This window comes from Amphiura filiformis, chromosome 12 (genome assembly GCF_039555335.1).
Source record: "Amphiura filiformis chromosome 12, Afil_fr2py, whole genome shotgun sequence".
Classification (NCBI taxonomy): Eukaryota; Metazoa; Echinodermata; class Ophiuroidea; order Amphilepidida; family Amphiuridae; genus Amphiura; species Amphiura filiformis.
In genome coordinates, this window is record NC_092639.1 from 57,699,280 (window position 1) to 57,718,661 (window position 19,382).

Sequence of the window (19,382 nt, forward strand, 5' to 3'; positions counted from 1 at the left end):
TAAATTATTATCAACCGGCATAAATTCAAGCAAAATTTGAGGAAGAAACATGAAATCTGGCAATCAATTTCGTGCTTTCTCACAATTCTATAGCATGTGCTTTGACTTTATAATGGAACAAAATATGTGGGGGGGGCATTTGTTGAAATTATTTCATTTTTATTTTATGTAATGGATGCATCTTGACGTGGGAATAAGATGGAACAGTTTGTTAGTTGTATATAAACTGAGCTCAAAAAGAAACTTATAATTTTTCACAAGGTCATATCTTGAAATCCTGTCCATCAAATTGAACCAAAATTACACACAGATTTACTTCAATACTCTACTCTTAACACATGTCAGTAACCAAGCAGTTATCCAACTGACACAACAGCAAAATTCACTGACATGGGACAGCTTCCTGGACCACGTTCACAGCCCAGCCCTGTTTCATGAAAAAAGTGTATGAAAAGCAGAAAGCAGCACCGTTTTATCATCTGTGCAAGGATCTTGTGTGCATTCTCACAGATTTTTTGTCCTGGGTGCCAAATGTTGGGCTGTGAAAGTGAAGGAAGTTCAGGAAGCTGTCCCATGACAGTGCATTTTGCTGTTGTGTCAGTTGGACAACTGCTTGGTTGTATTAAGGTAATCCTGTGTGTAATTTTGGTTCATTTTGATTGACAGTATTTTAAGATATGACCTTGTGATTCACAAGTTGTAAAAAATTATAAGTTTCTTTTTGAGCTCAGTTTATTTACAAAATGCAAAAACTGCATACGACACATTTTTATTTTAACTTATGAACCAATTAATACGACTTGAACCAACAAATGCTCACCCGATTGAAGTCGATATTAACCTATGGAAAAGGGAAGTCAATATTAACCTATGGAAAAGGGTCAATATGAAGGGTATTCTGAACATGCATCGGCATTGTTGTGCAAAAGACACGATACCCAGTAAAACTGTACTAACTGCAAGCATTAGGTATTGATTAAATATTATTTGAATAAAAATAAAGCAATTTAATCATTTTCATAAATAAATCTCTAATGATTTCTACATAGATTTGGGCAACCTTTTAAATCAAAATTAGCCTTTCTTTTTAGACTGTTTTCGAAGTACCAAATCTGTATTCGCTTTAACCAACACACCTTAACAACCAAAAACAACATTCGCAACATCCCTCTATCTCTAACGACCGCTATCTCCAAGGTTCGCTATCTCTAAGGTTCGCTATCACTAATGTGTAAAGTCTATGGAGATGAGAATCCCGCTATCTCTAATAGAGAAAAGGGTTCGTTATACCTAAAAAAAGGTCCGCTACTTCTAAGGTTCGATATCACTAATTCAGTATAAGGTTCGCTAGTTCTAAGGTTCGATATCGCTAATTTTAAATTAGGCTCGCTATCACTAATTTAAAATAAGGTTCGTTATCACTCATTTTGAATAAGGCCTGCTATCACTAATTTATTGAAGGTTCGCTATCTCTAATCTCTAATTTAAAATAAGGTTCGCTATCTCTAATCTAACTATAGATAGGCATATATATAGCGGGCTTTATTTTAAATTAGAGATAGCGAACCTTTTTTTTAATTAGAGTTAGTGGACCTTAGTTAAAATTAGAAATAGCGAACCTTATTTAAAATTAGAGATAGCGGGCCTGATTTTAAATTAGTGATATTGAACCTTAGAGATAGCGAATCTTAGAGATAGCGATTGAGAGCTGAGAGATAGCGGGCCTTATTTCAAATTAGAGATAACGAACCTTAGGGATACCGGGCTTGTTAAAATTAGAAATAGCGGACCTTATTTAAAATTAGTGATAACGAACCTTAGATATAGCGAACCTTCAATAAATTAGTGATAGCGGGCCTTATTTAAAATTAGTGATAGCGAACCTTATTTAAAATTAGTGATATCGAACCTTAGAAATACTGAACCTTATTTCAAATTAGTGATATCGAACCTTAGAAATACTGAACCTTATTTCAAATTAGTGATATCGAACCTTAGAAATACTGAACCTTATTTCAAATTAGTGATATCGAACCTTAGGTAGGCCTATAGTGGACCTTTATTGTAATTAGTGATACATATGTAGCGAACCTTAGAGATAGAGGGCCTTAGCTATAGCGGTCCTTAGAGATAGCGAACAGGCGCCAACAGCATTTTCATCAGATAGCTTTTATTTTGTAGCCAAGATTTAAAAGTATAATCATGGGTAATTTCAATTACCTGGCAAGTAAGATAATAGAGATGTGACTATGGAGGTAGGACTATTTGAATGACCTTAGCTCACCATCAAGACTGAATATAGGAACTGACCCATTTTGCCGTGTTACCTACAATTTTAAACCCTGAGTATATTTTGACCTTGGTACGCATCCATTAGATTATCATTATCTATACATCTCACATTAGGAAACGAATTTGGAGAAAACCTTCTGTTAATAAAATGCTATGCTGAGCCACCAGCCTGTGTGGCTCACGCTCCAGTAATTTCAGATGATTGAGTTCAGTAATACATCAAAGAATGTCTTCCAATTCATGAAAACAAATAGATAATCAGCTTATCGGATTAAAAGCTTAGAGGGAAGGTCTTGCTGCTCAGCGAGTGTTTGTAATTATCATCAGGTTTTCTCCAAATTAATTCTCTAATGGGATCAACACTACACTTACATTTCATTATGTACCCGCAAACACAAAAACGTTTTAAATAAGTTATATTTTGGGTTTTGGTTTAGGTAAAAACGTTTTAATAACATTAAAATGTCGGGTTATATAAAGGTCATGAAAACGTTTTGTATGAAAACATACCGTACTACAACAATATTTTTAAAACTGTTTTCGAAATGTCATTGTAAACTATTTTTGCAAACATTTTTGGCCAAATATTTTGTCAACACTACAAATAACATTATGTTAAAATATTTCCACTTTTTGCGGCAATTTTGCCCCCCCCCCTGAAATTCACTTTGCCCCCCCGAAAAAAAATCCTGGCACCGCCACTGCTAAGAGAGTGGATAGGGAGGACATTGTAAGTGGACAGGGAGGTGCAGTCGCGGTAGCCAAGGGGGTGGGACCGCTCCCCCCCCCCCCGGACACCTTGTCCTCCTTCTTTACCCCCCTGTTGGATTTCAAAATGGCCGACATATGTAATACATTTTGGCATCTATAGGCCTATATCTCTAAAAATTGAAATTCCCATGTTTATGTTATTGAGAATTCCAAAATTCCTGCAAGCCTGCCATTTTGTACGCCAAATTCAGTCGCCATCTTGGGATTCAAAATGATTGGCATTAACTCTACTTTAATAGAACTGTTTTATAATGGAAATTATTTGCCATACAATATATTTGGCGTTCATATTTTTGATAAATAGGCCCAATGGGCTTCATAAAGTTTTGAAACAATCCTTATATCTGGTCACCTATCATGAAAATGGCGACCATTTTAAAATCCAAGATCGCGGCTGCAGATGCTCGTAAAAATGGTACGTAACTGAATTCAGCATAATCCTAATTGACATAAATAGTCCAGGTGGATTAGGGCCTACTATAAACTCTACACTACCAGATCCCTATTGCTGCCGCCCGGTACACCTCATACCAGCTACATTGTGGCTGCTCGTCGGGCTAATCGTCCCAGTGCAGCACCAGTCCAGTGGCAATGTGTGTACTGTACGTGTGATTCCGACGTGTGCACTCTAGGGTACCCACACAGGTACCAATGAAGTAGCCATTACGTTTCACTACCTGGAGAGAATTGATCAAAAATTGAATTACCTCCTGAGCTTGGTACATGTCAATGAGTTGACCAGATCACAAGGATATCATATAGCTATTCAGTATCGAAGTTACGTAATGTTACTATGTCAACGGGATCACGCGCTGGAGTAATGAACCACGATCGAAATGATCACCACATAAAGTATATGGCACTCGAAGGCATACCAAAGTAGCGTGATCCGGTAACCAAGAGAATTACGTAACCACTTCGATGCTGAATTGGCAGTATATATAACACAAATGGTCAATGAGTTACATAAAAATGACCTTGTGTGGTATTTAGTTCCCAGGAAGTGAGTTTTGCCTGAGGCAATTTGTGGTTAATATACAAATACAACATGTTTTGAGGGGAAGTAGTCAAAACTACTGGTCCCGAGGTGTTGGATGATTTGACTACTTCCCGACGCGTCAGCGGAGGGAAGTAGTCAAATCATCCAACACCGAGGGACCAGTAGTTTTAATAATATTTATTTGAATTACTTGCAAACTACAAAAGTAACAAAATAACAGTAGATTAATACACACTCTACATTTCTTACACATGATAAAAGCAAGTAATTCAGGATGAGTGAATGGGCTGAAAAGTCCAAACACAGAAGTGCCCACTCATCCTGCACATGAAAGAATAATTTAAAATTAAAAGTACATAAAATAGAGAAAAGCAACATTTTGGAAAATAAAACCATTATGAAATCTTGAAACAATATTATAAATATATGTAAAATACAGGCATTTAAAAATACATAAGCCAAAACATGTTACACCACTTCAATTAATCATTTAAGCATTTTCAAGTAAAACAATTTACATTCAGACTTAAATACGACAAGGCTGTTAACATGATGTAATTCAGAGGGAATTCCATTCCAAAGACGTGGAAGTGAAACAAACATAGAATTAAAGAAAGAAGAAGATTTGGCTGTTTGGTGCAATAGCCTAGAATTATCCAAAATACTTCTTTGAACCAGGGAACTAAAAGAAGCAGGCCCAAATTCATTGATTATTTTAAATCCAAAGACTAATCTTTGACACTTGTAAACATCCTCAAGCTTAATCAATTTAAGGTCTACAAGCCTCTCAGAATAAGATGGACGATCTTCAAAATCAACTTCAGGAAAATCTTTGTAGAACAAAGTACGAGTGATTTTCCTCTGGATTTTTTTTTTTTATCAATATGATTCCTTTGAAATGGAGACCAGACACAAACACAATAAACAATGTGAGGCAAAATAAGAGATTTGTAAAGATTGAGTAAAGCATCAGAAGTCATATTTCTGGTACATCTAACAATGAAACCAGAGAGTTTGGAAATCTTATTAGCGACATTACTAATATGAGAGTCAAAGGAAAGGTCCTTACTGAAAGTAACTCCAAGCAACTTGAATTCATCAACTTCTTTAAGCTCATCACTGCCCATAATATAAGAACTACAGAATTTGGGAGACTTAGATCTAGTCATGTGCATGGTGGAACACTTTGAAAGATTCAAAGGAAGTTTGTTACAAATTGACCACTGAAAAATGTTTTCAATGTCCTGCTGAAGAATCTTATGGTCTAAATCACCATAAATAGGACGGACAATTGAATTATCATCAGCGAACTGGAAAAGAGAAGAAGAAACCACATCATTTAAGTCATTAACAAACAGAAGAAATAAAATTGGACCAAGAACAGAGCCTTGAGGAACACCTGAAGTTACATTACACCATTCAGAAACTACGCCTTTGAAAATAATCCTTTGCTTACGCATATACAAAAAGTTTTGAATCCACCGAAGAAGATGACCTCTAATTCCCATAGAATGAAGTTTACCAAGCAAAAGATTGTGATCGACTTTATCAAACGCAGAACTAAAATCCAAGAAGATACCATCAACCAGCCAACATTTACGATCATCCAATGACTTACTAAGCAGATGGAAAAATTTTGACAACATTTGCTCACAATTTCTACCACTGCGAAAACCAAATTGATTATCAGACAAAATACCATTTCCATTGACATAATTCATTAAACGAGAAGAAACTATCTTTTCCATAACCTTACCCACAATGCTTGTCAAAGAAACTGGGCGGTAACTACTAACATCATCCTTGGGTTTACCAGAACCCTTATAGATAGGGACAACATTGGCCTCTTTCCAAGCACTAGGGACTTGACCATGTTGTATAAAAATATTAAACATATCACATAACACTGGAGCTAACTCATTACAACAGACCTTCAAAAAGACAGGAAGAATGCTGTCAGGCCCAGGAGATTTGGATGAATCAAGATTATTAAGAACATCCACCACTTCACTTACTGTGATAGGCTCAAAAGAAAGGGGGGCTGCACCATGCGAAGGAATAGAATTGGGCAAAGAATCAAGATTAATAGGATCATACATGTCATCAAACTTGCTTGAAAAATGATTATTAATTGATCATGCCGGAGAAAGCCAGGCAGTGGCAGGAACATCAAGGTTGTCCGAATTTGCCCATATTTGGTGTAGTAGGGGTGTTTGATGAAACATTCTCACTGAAACTTTTTCAGGATTCTGACCCCCCCTTGTTAAGGGTTTATAGCCCTTATTTGTTTTGGTACAATCTACCCCTTAAAATGGATGAATTTTTCCTGAATTTAAGCCAATTTTGTATTCTCATTTTTTCACAAGTGGTTGAAGTTATTTAAGTAAATTAAGTATTTGTAGGAAACATCAACCCCGGGCATTACAGAGATCAATTGACATTCAACCAACCCCTATCATTTGGCTCTGGGGGGTGTCTAAACATACCCCCCTCAAAATGTCTTAAAAAATTGAATTTTTATTTGATGAATTCAAATGCAAATATAAAAAATATACATCAAAATTTTGAATTTTTGTTGGTGTCATTAGAGTGACCCAACATGTGGCTGTGGGAAACAAATTAGAATATCTTGGGGCGGTGTTGCTTTTTTTAGAAAATACAGTGTTTCTATATGGTATTTAAGCAATATTACAAAGCTGAAAGTATTGTAATATTAACGAAATACGTGATTATTTCAATTAGATACTTTATTTATAGAGCTGGTTATTAAGTTGAGTAAGGTTTTAAACATTAATAACATGGATAACAAAAGCAAAATGCAAATGTTACTAAAATGTAAGTGTTTCTAGATTTTTTTCGATCTAAAATGAGAAAAACCTAAAATACTGATCAAACACTCAGGAATTTTAAAGAACTGTTTGATTAAACAAACCGTTTATGAACAGATTCAAACAAAAGTACGAAATAAACAATTAGTTGGTAACATAAGTAAGAAATAAACAATTATTTGGTAAGCAGCACTCCTTAAGATTTAAATCATGATCATACAACATTACTTAGCACCAACATATAAATATGAGTTATTATAGACCTAGCAATTCAGTTATATTTATTAGTGCATAATCATGATGACACTTTGCATGTTACCGTTCTTTTCGACGCCTAATTGTACTACATGGTGTCGCAGAATGTTTTATACCGTGTTTGAACAAAATATCAAAAATATGTAGTCAACACTGTATCTATAATTTTAATATGTGCAATACAATGACACATAATGTCTCCTACTTATTCTGTAACTTCTATTAGAAACGTCCAATTTCTAAAATCTAAAATTCCTAAGAAAGCTAAATATATGTTAATTTTAGAATTAAAAAAAACAACCGATAGTAATGCCCTTCATACCTAAATAAATACAACTTTCCTGGTATAAATAATTTTGGGACACCCTGTAGTTGAGGACAGGCAAGTGTCAAAGTGATATTCTAGCTTACACATAAGAAGTTGTATGGAACTGAAAGTGCAATGTTTACAGGGTGTCCCCCAAAAAAGAGGCCCCTCATTGCGCCCTCTTTTTCTCATATTTCTGAAAAGTTGATTAAATACTCGTATATTTCGGTATGTAAAAAACCTATAATCGTTAGCTTTAATAAACCAAAACAATTATTTCAATCGGCTCACAACTTTTGAAGATATGCTCTTTTGAATAAAAGTACCTGTTTTTCACTCTGTCCACGGATAGCAAACAGAGTGGTTGGGATGGCTCATGCTGTGGAGTGGCCTGCACGATCACCAGACCTCACACCACTTGATTTGTTTCCTTTGTGGCAAAATCCAAGATCTTTGCAAACGTATTACTGAATGCATTCGCAAGTATCTGGCGCACAGGGATGGTACGCAACGCAATTGATGCAATGAGAACCAGGGCTGAAACCTGTATTCGCCTAGGAGGCAACCGGGCAGAGCAGCACAGTAAACTCACTTCAGAAGAACCAAAGACAAACTAAACAGCCTTTTAGGGCTACCTTTTATCCTAAAAAGAGAAATGACTTATGTTGTAAAGAAAAAAAACCCAACAAAGTAAGAAACATAATAAAACAAACAAGATTCTTGGATTTTACTCTCAATCGTCCATTTTATTGAAAAGTATACCATTTTATAACTCAAACATTTCAAGCACAATCTAAGTATTCAAGCCAGAATAGATACTTTGATTCAATCATATACATCAAACATGTTTTACTTCTCAAGTATTTATGATGTCTTGATGTCTGATATCATGATGTTCCAAGAAGTTTGCTTTTTAATAAACAAAATATGGATTGGTAATGGTACCAATCGTTTTGATACAGCCTGTATATCTCGCATGTAAATGTAGGCCTATGAATTACATTCCAGACAGATGTCAAAAAAATACATTTCTAAAATTTGATTTGTTGTCAGTGTTTGAGCCCCATACCCTTACAGATGTCCAGAAAAAGAAATTATAAGATTTGACCCCAGATAACCTTTGACCTGACCCCTGCAAAGTGTTCCAAAATATTTCCCTGGTCATTAAGTTTGTTGTCACAGAGTTTGAGTCCTGTACCCTTACAAATGTACAGAAAATGCATTTCTAAAAATTGATTACTGCATGACCTTTGACCTGACCCCTGTAAAATGTTCCCCTGGTCATGAGATTTGTTGTCACCGAGTTTGAGCCCCATACCCCTTACGGATGTCGAGATAATGCAATTGAAAGATTTTACCCCCTTAATGACCAATTCTTTGTACAACTTTTAGACATTGGCTAAAGCCGATGCAGGTATGCAAGTCACGTCATTGTGTTATGTAATTTGTGGAAGAAGAAGCATTTTTAGTGAAAATCACATTTTGGCCATAATGACCTTTGGATGACCTTTGACCCCAAGTTGGTCATGTAACATTTGTGCCCCCACCCATTGGTCCTTGTGACCAAATATGGTTACAGGGTCCTAAATCATATGGCTACGATGGCTCGTTACAAGTTTGACAGAAGAAAGAAAGAAGAACTGACCAAGAACAGTACACTCGCAAATTGGAAATTTGCGATTCCAATTTGCGATTGTAATTGAATAAAATCCCGGTTTGATTTAGTGAATACTTCAGTATTTATAAGGCAGTTGCAGTTCAAGCAGCATAGCATGAAATATTCGATCATAAAAGACCATATCTGCCCCAGCTACTAGAAAGGCCTACTGGAACTACATCCTATGGCTAAGATTCTTGGGCACTTGCAGTATAGTGTTTCTAGAATGATTATTTGTGAATGTAAACTGTGATCCAATTTATTTGAAATGATTAACTTACTCCTTTATAAACTCTTGTGATTTATGTTAGTTATCAGCTATTATCACAGTAGCCAACTAATATCTTAGTTTCTTACTCGTAACATTGAGGGCTTTTAGGCAGAATTTTTATTAATATATAAAAACAATATATATGATATACTTTAAAAAAAGCATAAACAGTAGGCCTACATAATGGACCTACATTTATATTGCAATTTTGTTCATCATGGTTTATCACAAGGTAGTCTTGTATTCAGTATTTCTGTTTTGCATTTTACTCAGATAGCTAAATATGAATTGTTTTGTATTTAGAAACACTTCTGCAGACTTGACATGATTCTGTTTAGAAAAATCTAAAAAAATGTCACCATATGAAAACATTTTAAGCATTTTAAGACTAAAAATAGAATTGTCACATTCAGTTTCCTCCAATTTTAGACTTACAATATCATTTTCAAGAAATTTATTAGGCGAAAATACTGTCTAGAAACACCAATTTTATGCAAATTCGTTACACCGCCCCAATCTACCATTTATTGTTTGGAGTAGAACAATATAGCCTCAAAATGTTGACATGAAAAAAAATCAATATTTAAGATGTATATTTTCATAAAAGGGCTTTAAAATTACCCTTTTTTACATTTTTAAAAATGCTAAAGAGGGTAACATTGATGACCCCCTCCTGAAAACCCAAGACCCCAATCATTGCAATTTTAAGTTCTATATTACAAATAAACTATGCTCTTGACAAATATTTCAAAATAAAATCCAATCGAGAAGTTGCTGATAGAAAAAAACTTCATAAACTTTGCCATTTTTCAACTGTTTTCACAGCAATTTTCCTGTGTCAAAACCCCAAATTAGGGGTACCCATATCTCCCTACCCAGGGGGTCAGGTGGGTCTAGTCTGGCATGTGAAAATATGTCATCCAGTACATCAATCTTACAAAGTATGAACCGATTTGGCCAACCTTCATGTTCCCAGATTTTGTCATATCACCTGGATCTCTCTGGCATGGACAATTAAATACATCAGCAATATCCTTTGGATCAGTAATTACATCATTATCAACAGTAAAACAAGTATTTTCAGAACACTTTTTGGAAGAAGCAACATATGACCAAAATTTCTTAGGATTACTTTTAACATTTTTGGAAATATCATAAGTATAATTTCTATGACTCTTTCTAATTGCAGCTTTTAACTTATTACTACAGTCCTTAAACTGCTGCAACGCAATAGGAGATTTACTGACTTCAGATCTTTTATACAGCATCTTTTTCTTTGTACATAGCTTTCTAATATCCCTATTGATCCAAGGTAGTGAATTGTTTCTTCTAACCACTTTCTTTGGAACAGAGTTGTCTATACAAGACATAATAATAGACTCAGCCTTATTCCACATAATATTAACATTATCATCTAAACATGAATACCAGGGACTATTAACAAGCAAATACTTCATTTGATCAAAATCAGCCTTATTAAGACAATAAACAGCCTTGTTAATTGGCTTACTCTTATTTTTGACTACTTTCCCGAAATAAAACATGTTGTATTTGTTTTACTATACCTCATAAATATTTTCACTATCACGGAAAATCGTAAACAAAAATCAAAACACACACCAGTCAACGTGCCGGCCGGCATGGTAAATAAGCTTAATATTTTGCTTACCTGATTTTATTGGAGGATTTCTGTTCAATCAATCTACATTTTGACCTATATTATTCGAATTTTCTTTTTAACATTCCATAAATAACATTTTGTTTCATAAAACGTCAAATTCGCGTGTTATTTTCCGTCGGTATCTCGGCAAAATAACTGCAGCAGACGCCATTTTCACGATAAACGCATCTGCAGAATCGCCGTTGTGTAGCATAATGCTACGTCAAAAGGAACAGTGACTCGCGGGGTCGATACACCGTGTGGTAGTAGGGTGCGGAAGTTTTTCCTACTTCCCCGCGTGCGAGTAATTGCACAGGCGCGGGGAAGTAGTCAAAATACCGTACTCGGACGCTGGCGTTATTAACCAATAAGATGTGTGGATTACCTAATAAATATTTATGAGGTATAGTAAATGTTGATCCCTCACTACAAGAGTTATTACCGTCGATTTGGTTGAAAAAGGAGGTGAGAAATGATCAAACCTCTCCAGGTAACAAAACGTAATGGCTGCGCGGCATATACCTCCGGGGAGGCAGCAGTAAGAGCCAATAATGATATCCAATGTCATTCCATCTTTTCAACTTTTGACTTATTCATCCTTCCTTTACATAGTGAGCAAAAAGACACAGCAATAATGTATAAAATCGAAATAACAACTATTAACAAAAACAGTAAGAAGGCAATGACATCTAGTAAATAGTACTGAACAAAGTTCAAATCGAAGACCCCTGCCCGCAGATGGCTTCCACCGAATTTCAGGATGTGTTCCACCCAGTAAACGGCTCTGTCCATTGGATCATCGTCTTGAAGGATCTTGGAACATCGGCGGACCCTCTCTGTGTAACTGTAATGAATAATAAAGACCAGTTAATTTTTACGGTCCAATGTAAGAAAGTAATATTTGACCAAATTTGATGTCTTTTTGACCGTGAGAAGTATCGCGTTGTAACGAGACATGATTGGGTTGGCATGGTTGGACTACTGACATGACTGATGGGACGGAGAAAGGTGTAAGTGACATCCTTTTTCACTAATACCTTTGGATTCGTTAGCCCAAACAGAATAAACCACACGGTCTAGTTCCTTAACGGTTCCCGAATTCATGGGCGTCAGCGAATACAGATGTAACCTTCCGGAATCAAATACCAATCGTGAGCCTTTCTTTGAACTTCTCAAGACAACCATTTGAAAAGTTTGCTTTACCCTCAGCCATGGTTTGGTTTCAGGGCTGGACCTTAACTTTGTTGACAGTAACTTGGCTCTAGCCAGTCAGGCTTATAATTCTAAAAGTTACAGGCCCGATAAAAAATTTACAAGCCAGGTTTTGTTTCCGGAAATAATTTTACAAAAATGCGAAAAGAAGACGATAGCCGATTATACATTCCACAAATGTTTGGAGTTTTGTACAGGTGACGAGCTCACTGACTCCACACTATGCAGTTAGGAGGATTCCGGACAATAGTCGAGGTCCAATATACCTTTAACCTTTTTCCAACACTCTAATGTGTTATGGAATTATTATAGTAAGTCTTGAATGATAAATATTTCATATGCAATGACAAATTTTTAATTTGTCAAATTAGACCACTTTTTGACGAAACTTTTTAGTGCGCGGACTGATAGTGAGGAGCTCCCAAACCTATCTTAAGCAGCGGGGGGGGCATTCAAATTATGTCTCGTTGTCATCGTTGTAGTGTTTTATTTGTTTCAGACGTCCAGTGCCGTCGAGAGCCATTACGGGCCCGGGGGCAATGTGAACGCACTGGCCCCTTTGATCAGTGATGACGGTGCAGGACTTCATAAGTGTGTGTGTGTGTGTGTGTGTGTGTATGGGGGGAGGGGAACAGTGGCATAAATTTCTTTGTAATATGGGGAAGGGAAGTTGGTGTAAAATCCTTAAACATATGTTGCAGCGGAGCGAAAGTAGCATGTTTAGCTGCCAAAAAAAAAATAAAAAAAATATATGAACATTGAAGGAGACAAATGCGCGCACAAAAAATTTGCAACTTGAACGGCATTTTGCTCCCAGATTAAGTTTCTCTGAACAACTTCCACGCAAAGTGCAAAAAATTTGCCAATTTAAAGCTAAAATGATCCAAGTATGAACCGGTGAATTGGACAAATGCGCGCGAAGCGCGCCAAAATTTGTAATTCGAATTAGCAACTTTTGCTCCCAGATTGGACTCCGTGCAAAGCGCGAAAAAATTGCCAATGTTAAGGTAAATAATCAAATAATAAAGTGAAGGGCACAATGCGAGCGAAGCTCGCGAAAATTTGCAATTTGTGTTCCCACGATTAAGGTGCACTCCCCTGATTTCTCGTAGATTCATTATATCGAGGATGATCATTTTGGCAAAAGCAAAGAGTAAATTCAAGTGAAATATTTATTAGAGTGTGTGCTTCAAAGGCTATCTTGTATTTTTTATAAAATGCTTGTCTCTTTTCTTTGTTTTTAACGGGCCCGTTACTCTTGTTTGGTTTTTATGGGCCGTAAAAGAGCAAAGAAAACAGACCTTATAATGGACCCGTAAAGGCAAAGAAAAGAGACCGTAGTGGGCCCGTAAAAAGCAAAGAAAAGATACCATAGGCCCGTGTTGAAGGAAAGAAAAGAGACCTTAGTGAGTATATAAAAAAAAGCTTAAGCAAAGAAAAGATATATACCTTAATGGACCCATAAAAAAGAAAAAAAAGAGACCTCGGAGGGCCCGTAAAAAGCAAAGAAGAGATAGGCCTACCTTAGGGCTAAGAAAAGAGACCTTTGTCGGCCCGTATAGTAAAGCAAAGAAAATATGCCTTAATTGCAAGGTATCTATTCTGATTTTTTTACGGGCCCCTGAGGGCTGTTTTCTTTGCTTTTACTGCCCCATAGTAAAGTATCTTTTCTTCATTTTACGGGCCCCTAGGACCCCAGGGTAACGCCCCAGTTACCCCCCTTGTCGGCGGCACTGCAGACGTCTTACCTCGAATCACTGAGAACTTGATTAATTTTACTCTCAAGCATTTGTGTTGAATAATCTGCCTTGTCCAAATGTACACCGTAGCCGTATCGTTCCACTTTGAATGCATTAAGCTTCTGGTCACCAAACATTTGTGGTATCAATACCATTGGTACTCCGTGGTAAAGTGCCTCGTAGATTCCATTGAGACCACCGTGACCGATATATAGACGTGCTTTGGGATGGGCTGTTGGAATAAGAGGCACAATTAAGACAATTTGATGCCAGACTTAAGAACATTTGGGGGGGTAGACTAAAATGGAATGTTTAAGAGTGGTTAGTGGACTAACATTTGATAGTCTAGAACAATATTATTGTTCAAGTCATGATGTGTTTAATACCAAAGATTCTCGAAAATTAGAATTAGGTCTCGTCCAACTTTAAAGATAGGTATTTTCCGGGGTATTTTGCTTCTCTTTTTGCTAATGATATTGATTATTTACATAGTCTAGTCAGTTTATAAGTTATTATACTATTACCGGTATGTAAAATGTTCATGACCAAGTTTTACCTAGTAAAGCAGCCTGTGGAAGCCAAGGTGCTATTTTAGTATTCGATCCCAAGTTCTTAGGTGTGGATCCACTGTGCTTCCAGACAACACGTTGAGGAAGCGTTTTGAAAATCAAAGCGATGCTTTCCACAAAAGTGTCATCAAACCCACTTGCAACGATCGAGCCGGTAGAAAACACTATGAAGCCAGCATCACCTGAACCATTCGCAAACTCCTGAAAGTCCTGTGTGAAACGAAGTAAAAACATTATTTATTGTCTACTCTATTTTACCGTGATGATATGTATCATATTCATCTGCTGGAATCATAAAATGACCTTCAGCCATGCATTCTAACACCTTACCATGCTTACCTGCAGAATATTGTACGTGTACTATGTTCTTCAAACCAAACGTTTGTGAAGGTTGTCATTCATCCAGGTATAATAAAATATAAAATTAGATTCTTTAAAACTATTCAACTGGAAGACTGGACTCAAGGTTTTGAGAGGCAACGGTTTCACACCTTATCCTAGGTGCATCTTCAGACCGTCTGTTGGTCTGTCGGCAATTTATTGGTCACTGACCAGTGGCGAGATGGTATTGCCAGCGGTCGTGGATTTATAGCCAAACCTCTTTGGAATGTTCTTGATAACGGAATCCCCTGTTGAGAGAAGGCTGTTCTTTCTTGACATAGATAGCTTCCTTTACTCTCCTTTCGTACCACCTGCGCTCCCTGTCTAAAATCACGACGTCCTTGTTGTCGAAGGTGTGATATATGTGATGTCCAAATGTGTATACACTGCAGAGTCCCCATAACTGGTGCTGGCACGTCTGTGCTGGTACATATACGCTTTGCCAAGGTCTGTATTGTTTCACCAATATACAAGTCACCCAAAAGACAAGCCACCCAAAGACAAACAGAGCAATATTTTCTATGCTATTAAATGCAAGGTCAACAATTGCCAGGACTATTGGTGAAACAAAACAGACCTTGGCAAGTTGGCAACGCGTATGTACCAGCACAGACGTGCCATCAGCCGGGGCCATCAGCACCACACCTTCAACAACAAGGACGTTGTGATTTTAGACAGGGAGCGCAGGTGGTACGAAAGGGGAGAGGAGGCGATTTATGTCAAGAAAGAACAACCTTCTCTCAACAAGGGAGGCGGCCTGCGCCACAATTTGGCGGGGGCCTACAATTCCGTTATCAAGAACATTCCAAATAAGTTTGGCTCTAAACTAACTCTGAAGGAAGTGGGATGCGGGCTGTGCGCTCAACAAACCAGGTTTAACCCACCAAAGTCAGAGACATTGGAGCGCACTATTATAATAACCCATAAGGTGAATTAATGTTAAGGTGTTCTAATGAACTCTTCCTCGATGACACTCTTCGTAGCTTCACACTAGCCCGTGCGCCCAATCTGTTGCTTTATCACCACCACGGTCGACCGTTGCAACGACTGTGACACTAGCTTTTAAAAGGCCTATCAGTGAAGAACGTCAGGTCTTCGTTCAGTTTTAAAAGAACCTCTTTTTAGAGGTTCAAGAGGGAGGGTTCTCATGAAAGGACAACATTCTTAGAGTGCTGGTTAAGGGTGTGTTTACCGTGCAATTGTTTTTCATAGCTGAGCTTGTTTGAGAATGTATTATAGTCCTGGGGTTAGTGGTTATTTATCCCTGTTTATACACCGTTGAATTAGTAGGTTGGTGATGGTAAATGCAGTGCTTATGTCCCGAGCTTTACGTCAACTTACTGATGGTAGCTGTCCCGGTCTTGCGGCCGCCATCCCTCCAATTGGACTATAATTCGGCATTGTCGGATGTGGGTCTTCCAACACATAGCTATCCTGTGACAACCAGAATTGGGCTTTACTTGCCAATTCACTCATAGACTTCTCCGGACTTATGTGAAACTCTTCTTGCAAAGGTATAAATAGTGATGATAAATTAATACCGACGAGTTTTATAACACGCCGCATAAGTATATTTTTAATGCGAACTCCAAACGCTAAGTGTCTATCTTGCCCTCCTTTGATATATGGTGAAATAACATAAGATGATTCTATCGGAATTCCATACATGTTGTAGTTCATAAAAATTAGCTCAGTATTTGAAGTTAAAGCAATAAATGGAATTTCTAAAACTTCGGGCAGTAATACGTCACATCCATTTCCCATGTCTTCGATGATGAGATCAAAGTCCATTTCTCTAAGCTTTTTCATTACTGAAGTATTGTTCAACAACTGACGACAGTAACTCACTTGCTCACGATGAACATCTTGTAAAATAGTCAAACTATTTGATACACCTGGAATAGGTTTATTTCCTGCCCGCATCTCTTTCACGACATCAGATACTTCAAATGGATCTGTGGGGTATTCCAATATTTCTGTGGCATTAGAATTGTCAAATTTTTGGCGGACTTTTAATTCATCGTCTGCTGGTACTAGAATGGTCACATTATGTCCACGGGATGTCAGTTCGGCACTGAGAGCAGATAGCAGAGTGGTGTGTCCGCGTCCTCGCATTAGAGATCCTGGTATCAGCACGTTGGCTGCGAATCCATAATTTAAACATGGTGTCATGAACAGGATGAGAAGAAGAACAATTCTCAAAAACATTAAAATATGAGACACTGTTGTCTGCTTAGATGCTCGATGCATTTTAAGGAAGCGAAAGATCGAGTATATGCCAGGAATTGGTATGTTGAGATACTACCCATAAATTGTAGAGTAAATCACTTCATGTACAGGACTGTATAAACATACAATCGCCATAAAGTGCCCATGTACTAGTACGTGTGAAAGTTTATGTCATGTATTTCCTTACAGAGGTAACGCAAAAGATAAACGAAATGACGTAATACACGTGTACAAATATTTGCTCCTATACATACTATATGGAGATCGAACATTACACAATAAATCTATAAATGCACCAGTCCTTTCATTTTTGATGTTCACTGATGTAGAGCGCGACCTTCAACACAATTGAATTTCTGATACTTTCAAGCTAGATTTAGCATAATAAGTTACAAATGGGTTTAGTTCCCGATAATCCTTTTCGCATTGATCAAAAATAATATGTCATAAAGTTTTTATCATCACGTTCGATCCATATAGGCCTATATTATAAACATCTAAAAAAAAGGACCTAACCCCCATTAAATAATGACCATTATTCAAAAACGGGCGATTGTATTACAAATCTGTAAAATGCGTTGGAAGCAGAATTTATTTTTGTACATTTTGACACCCCATTTGTAGCAATTGACTAAATATTGACGTCACAGCGTACATGTAACCCCAGATTTGAAAGTTGCAGTAAATTGTATTGATTTTGTATTCAGTATAATGGAAGGAAATCTGTGTAATGGAGTGTTTTTGTATTGTATGTAAGTGCAACTTTCAAACCTGGACTTCACTATACATTAAATTGACCGGTGTTTTATTGTTTTCTGGGCTATTGTATCAAATGAGGTGTCAAAATGCGCAGACATACATTCTGCTTCCAACGCATTTTTCAGATTTGTAATACAATAGCCCCTTTTTGAATAATGACCATTATTTAAGGGGGCTAGGTACTTTTTTTTGAGATGTTTAGTACACCTGTACATGGCGTTCTGTAAGGCCAAGTAAAAATAAAATGTTTCTCGTCCGGGTTTTTAAAAATTAGGAGGATGAGGGGCTTTTTATTTTCTATTTTTTATTGGGAAAACGACGCTAAATACCTGTATTTGGCACCATATTTTGGGTATTCGACATACAGATTGATATCTGAGAAAAAAGAGGAGGCCCTTTTTATTTTATTGTTTTGAGAGGTAGACCCCTCTAGTGTTAAATGATGTATTATGCATTTACAAAGCCGTAAAATAAGTTTCAACTTCTGAAACATCTTTTTCAACAAGTTATAACTGAAAGTTTACAAAATAAAAAGAAATTTGAAAAATCTTCAAAAAAGGAGGAGGGCGCGGACGAGAAACATGTATTTTTTTACTCGGCCTAAGAGCGCTCTATTGTGATATTTGAGTTAGCATTTTGTCTCGCTACATTAAGGGATGGGGTATGAACGTTTGGACAGTATTTATTTTGGGACATTAGAGCACATCAGACATATCGAATTGCATTCTGAATACGAAGAATGTCATTCTGATATCAAATAATTTTGAATTTTTGAAATTCGCAATTTAATACACATTTTATGGCAAATCATTAAAAATTGATATTTAACAGTACTTGAAGTAAACTTTATAAATCTGATGATTTATACTTAAAGTGTATGTAGGTGGGCTGAAAAGCCGACGATCAATTGAAAATGTTGACCTTTCGTATTGAAGATATGGATTTTTTTAGGTCTTTTGGGAAAAAAATCCATATCTTCAATATGAAAGGTCAAAATTTTCAATTGACCGTCGGCTTTTTCCTCCTGCTACATACACTTTAAGAATATATCATTAGATTTATATAATTTACTTCGAGGACTGTTATATATCAAAATTCGAAAAATATCAAATTTTTATAATTTGTCATAAAATTTGTATTATATTGTGATTTTCAAGAAATGAAAATTATTTGATATCAGAAAGACATGCTTCGTATTCAGAATACGATTCGATAGGTCTGAGGTGCTCTCATGTCCCACAAAAAATACTGTCGAAACGCAATAAACGCTCATTTTAGATCCTAAATGGAACCAATGTTTTTTGGCATCCTTACACCGCAAATTGAGGTCTATACCCCCCTTTAAATCCGTGAAAAATCTGTGTTGGATTACAGATTTTCACGGTTTTGTGTCCAAGTGAATGGTGAACAAAATTTAAAATTTGTTGTAATGGCGGCCTCAAATTGTTCCTC

The 19,382-nt window shown here is 36.7% G+C and overlaps 1 protein-coding gene across 1 annotated transcript; it reads right to left on the minus strand.

The window, feature by feature from the left end:
* Positions 1 to 11,455: 11,455 nt before the first annotated feature.
* LOC140166473 (UDP-glucuronosyltransferase 1-2-like) lies at positions 11,456 to 17,648 on the minus strand. The gene is made up of 4 exons (XM_072189952.1): positions 16,284 to 17,648; positions 14,549 to 14,771; positions 14,002 to 14,224; positions 11,456 to 11,885 (listed from the first exon to the last, which is right to left on the minus strand). The coding sequence occupies exons 1-4, from the start codon at positions 17,190 to 17,192 to the stop codon at positions 11,606 to 11,608; spliced, it is 1,635 nt and encodes a 544-aa protein (XP_072046053.1). The 5' UTR covers positions 17,193 to 17,648; the 3' UTR covers positions 11,456 to 11,605.
* Between the last annotated feature and the right edge of the window lie 1,734 nt (positions 17,649 to 19,382).

Coding starts and splice junctions, on each gene's coding strand:
- LOC140166473 (XM_072189952.1), bottom strand. CDS start 17,192: ATGCATCGAGCATCTAAGCAGACAACAGTGTCTCATATTTTAATGTTT. Junction 14,772..16,283: donor GACCGGGACAGCTACCATCA/GTAAGTTGACGT, acceptor CGTTTCACACAG/GACTTTCAGGAGTTTGCGAA. Junction 11,886..14,001: donor CAAGTTCTCAGTGATTCGAG/GTAAGACGTCTG, acceptor TATTCATTACAG/TTACACAGAGAGGGTCCGCC.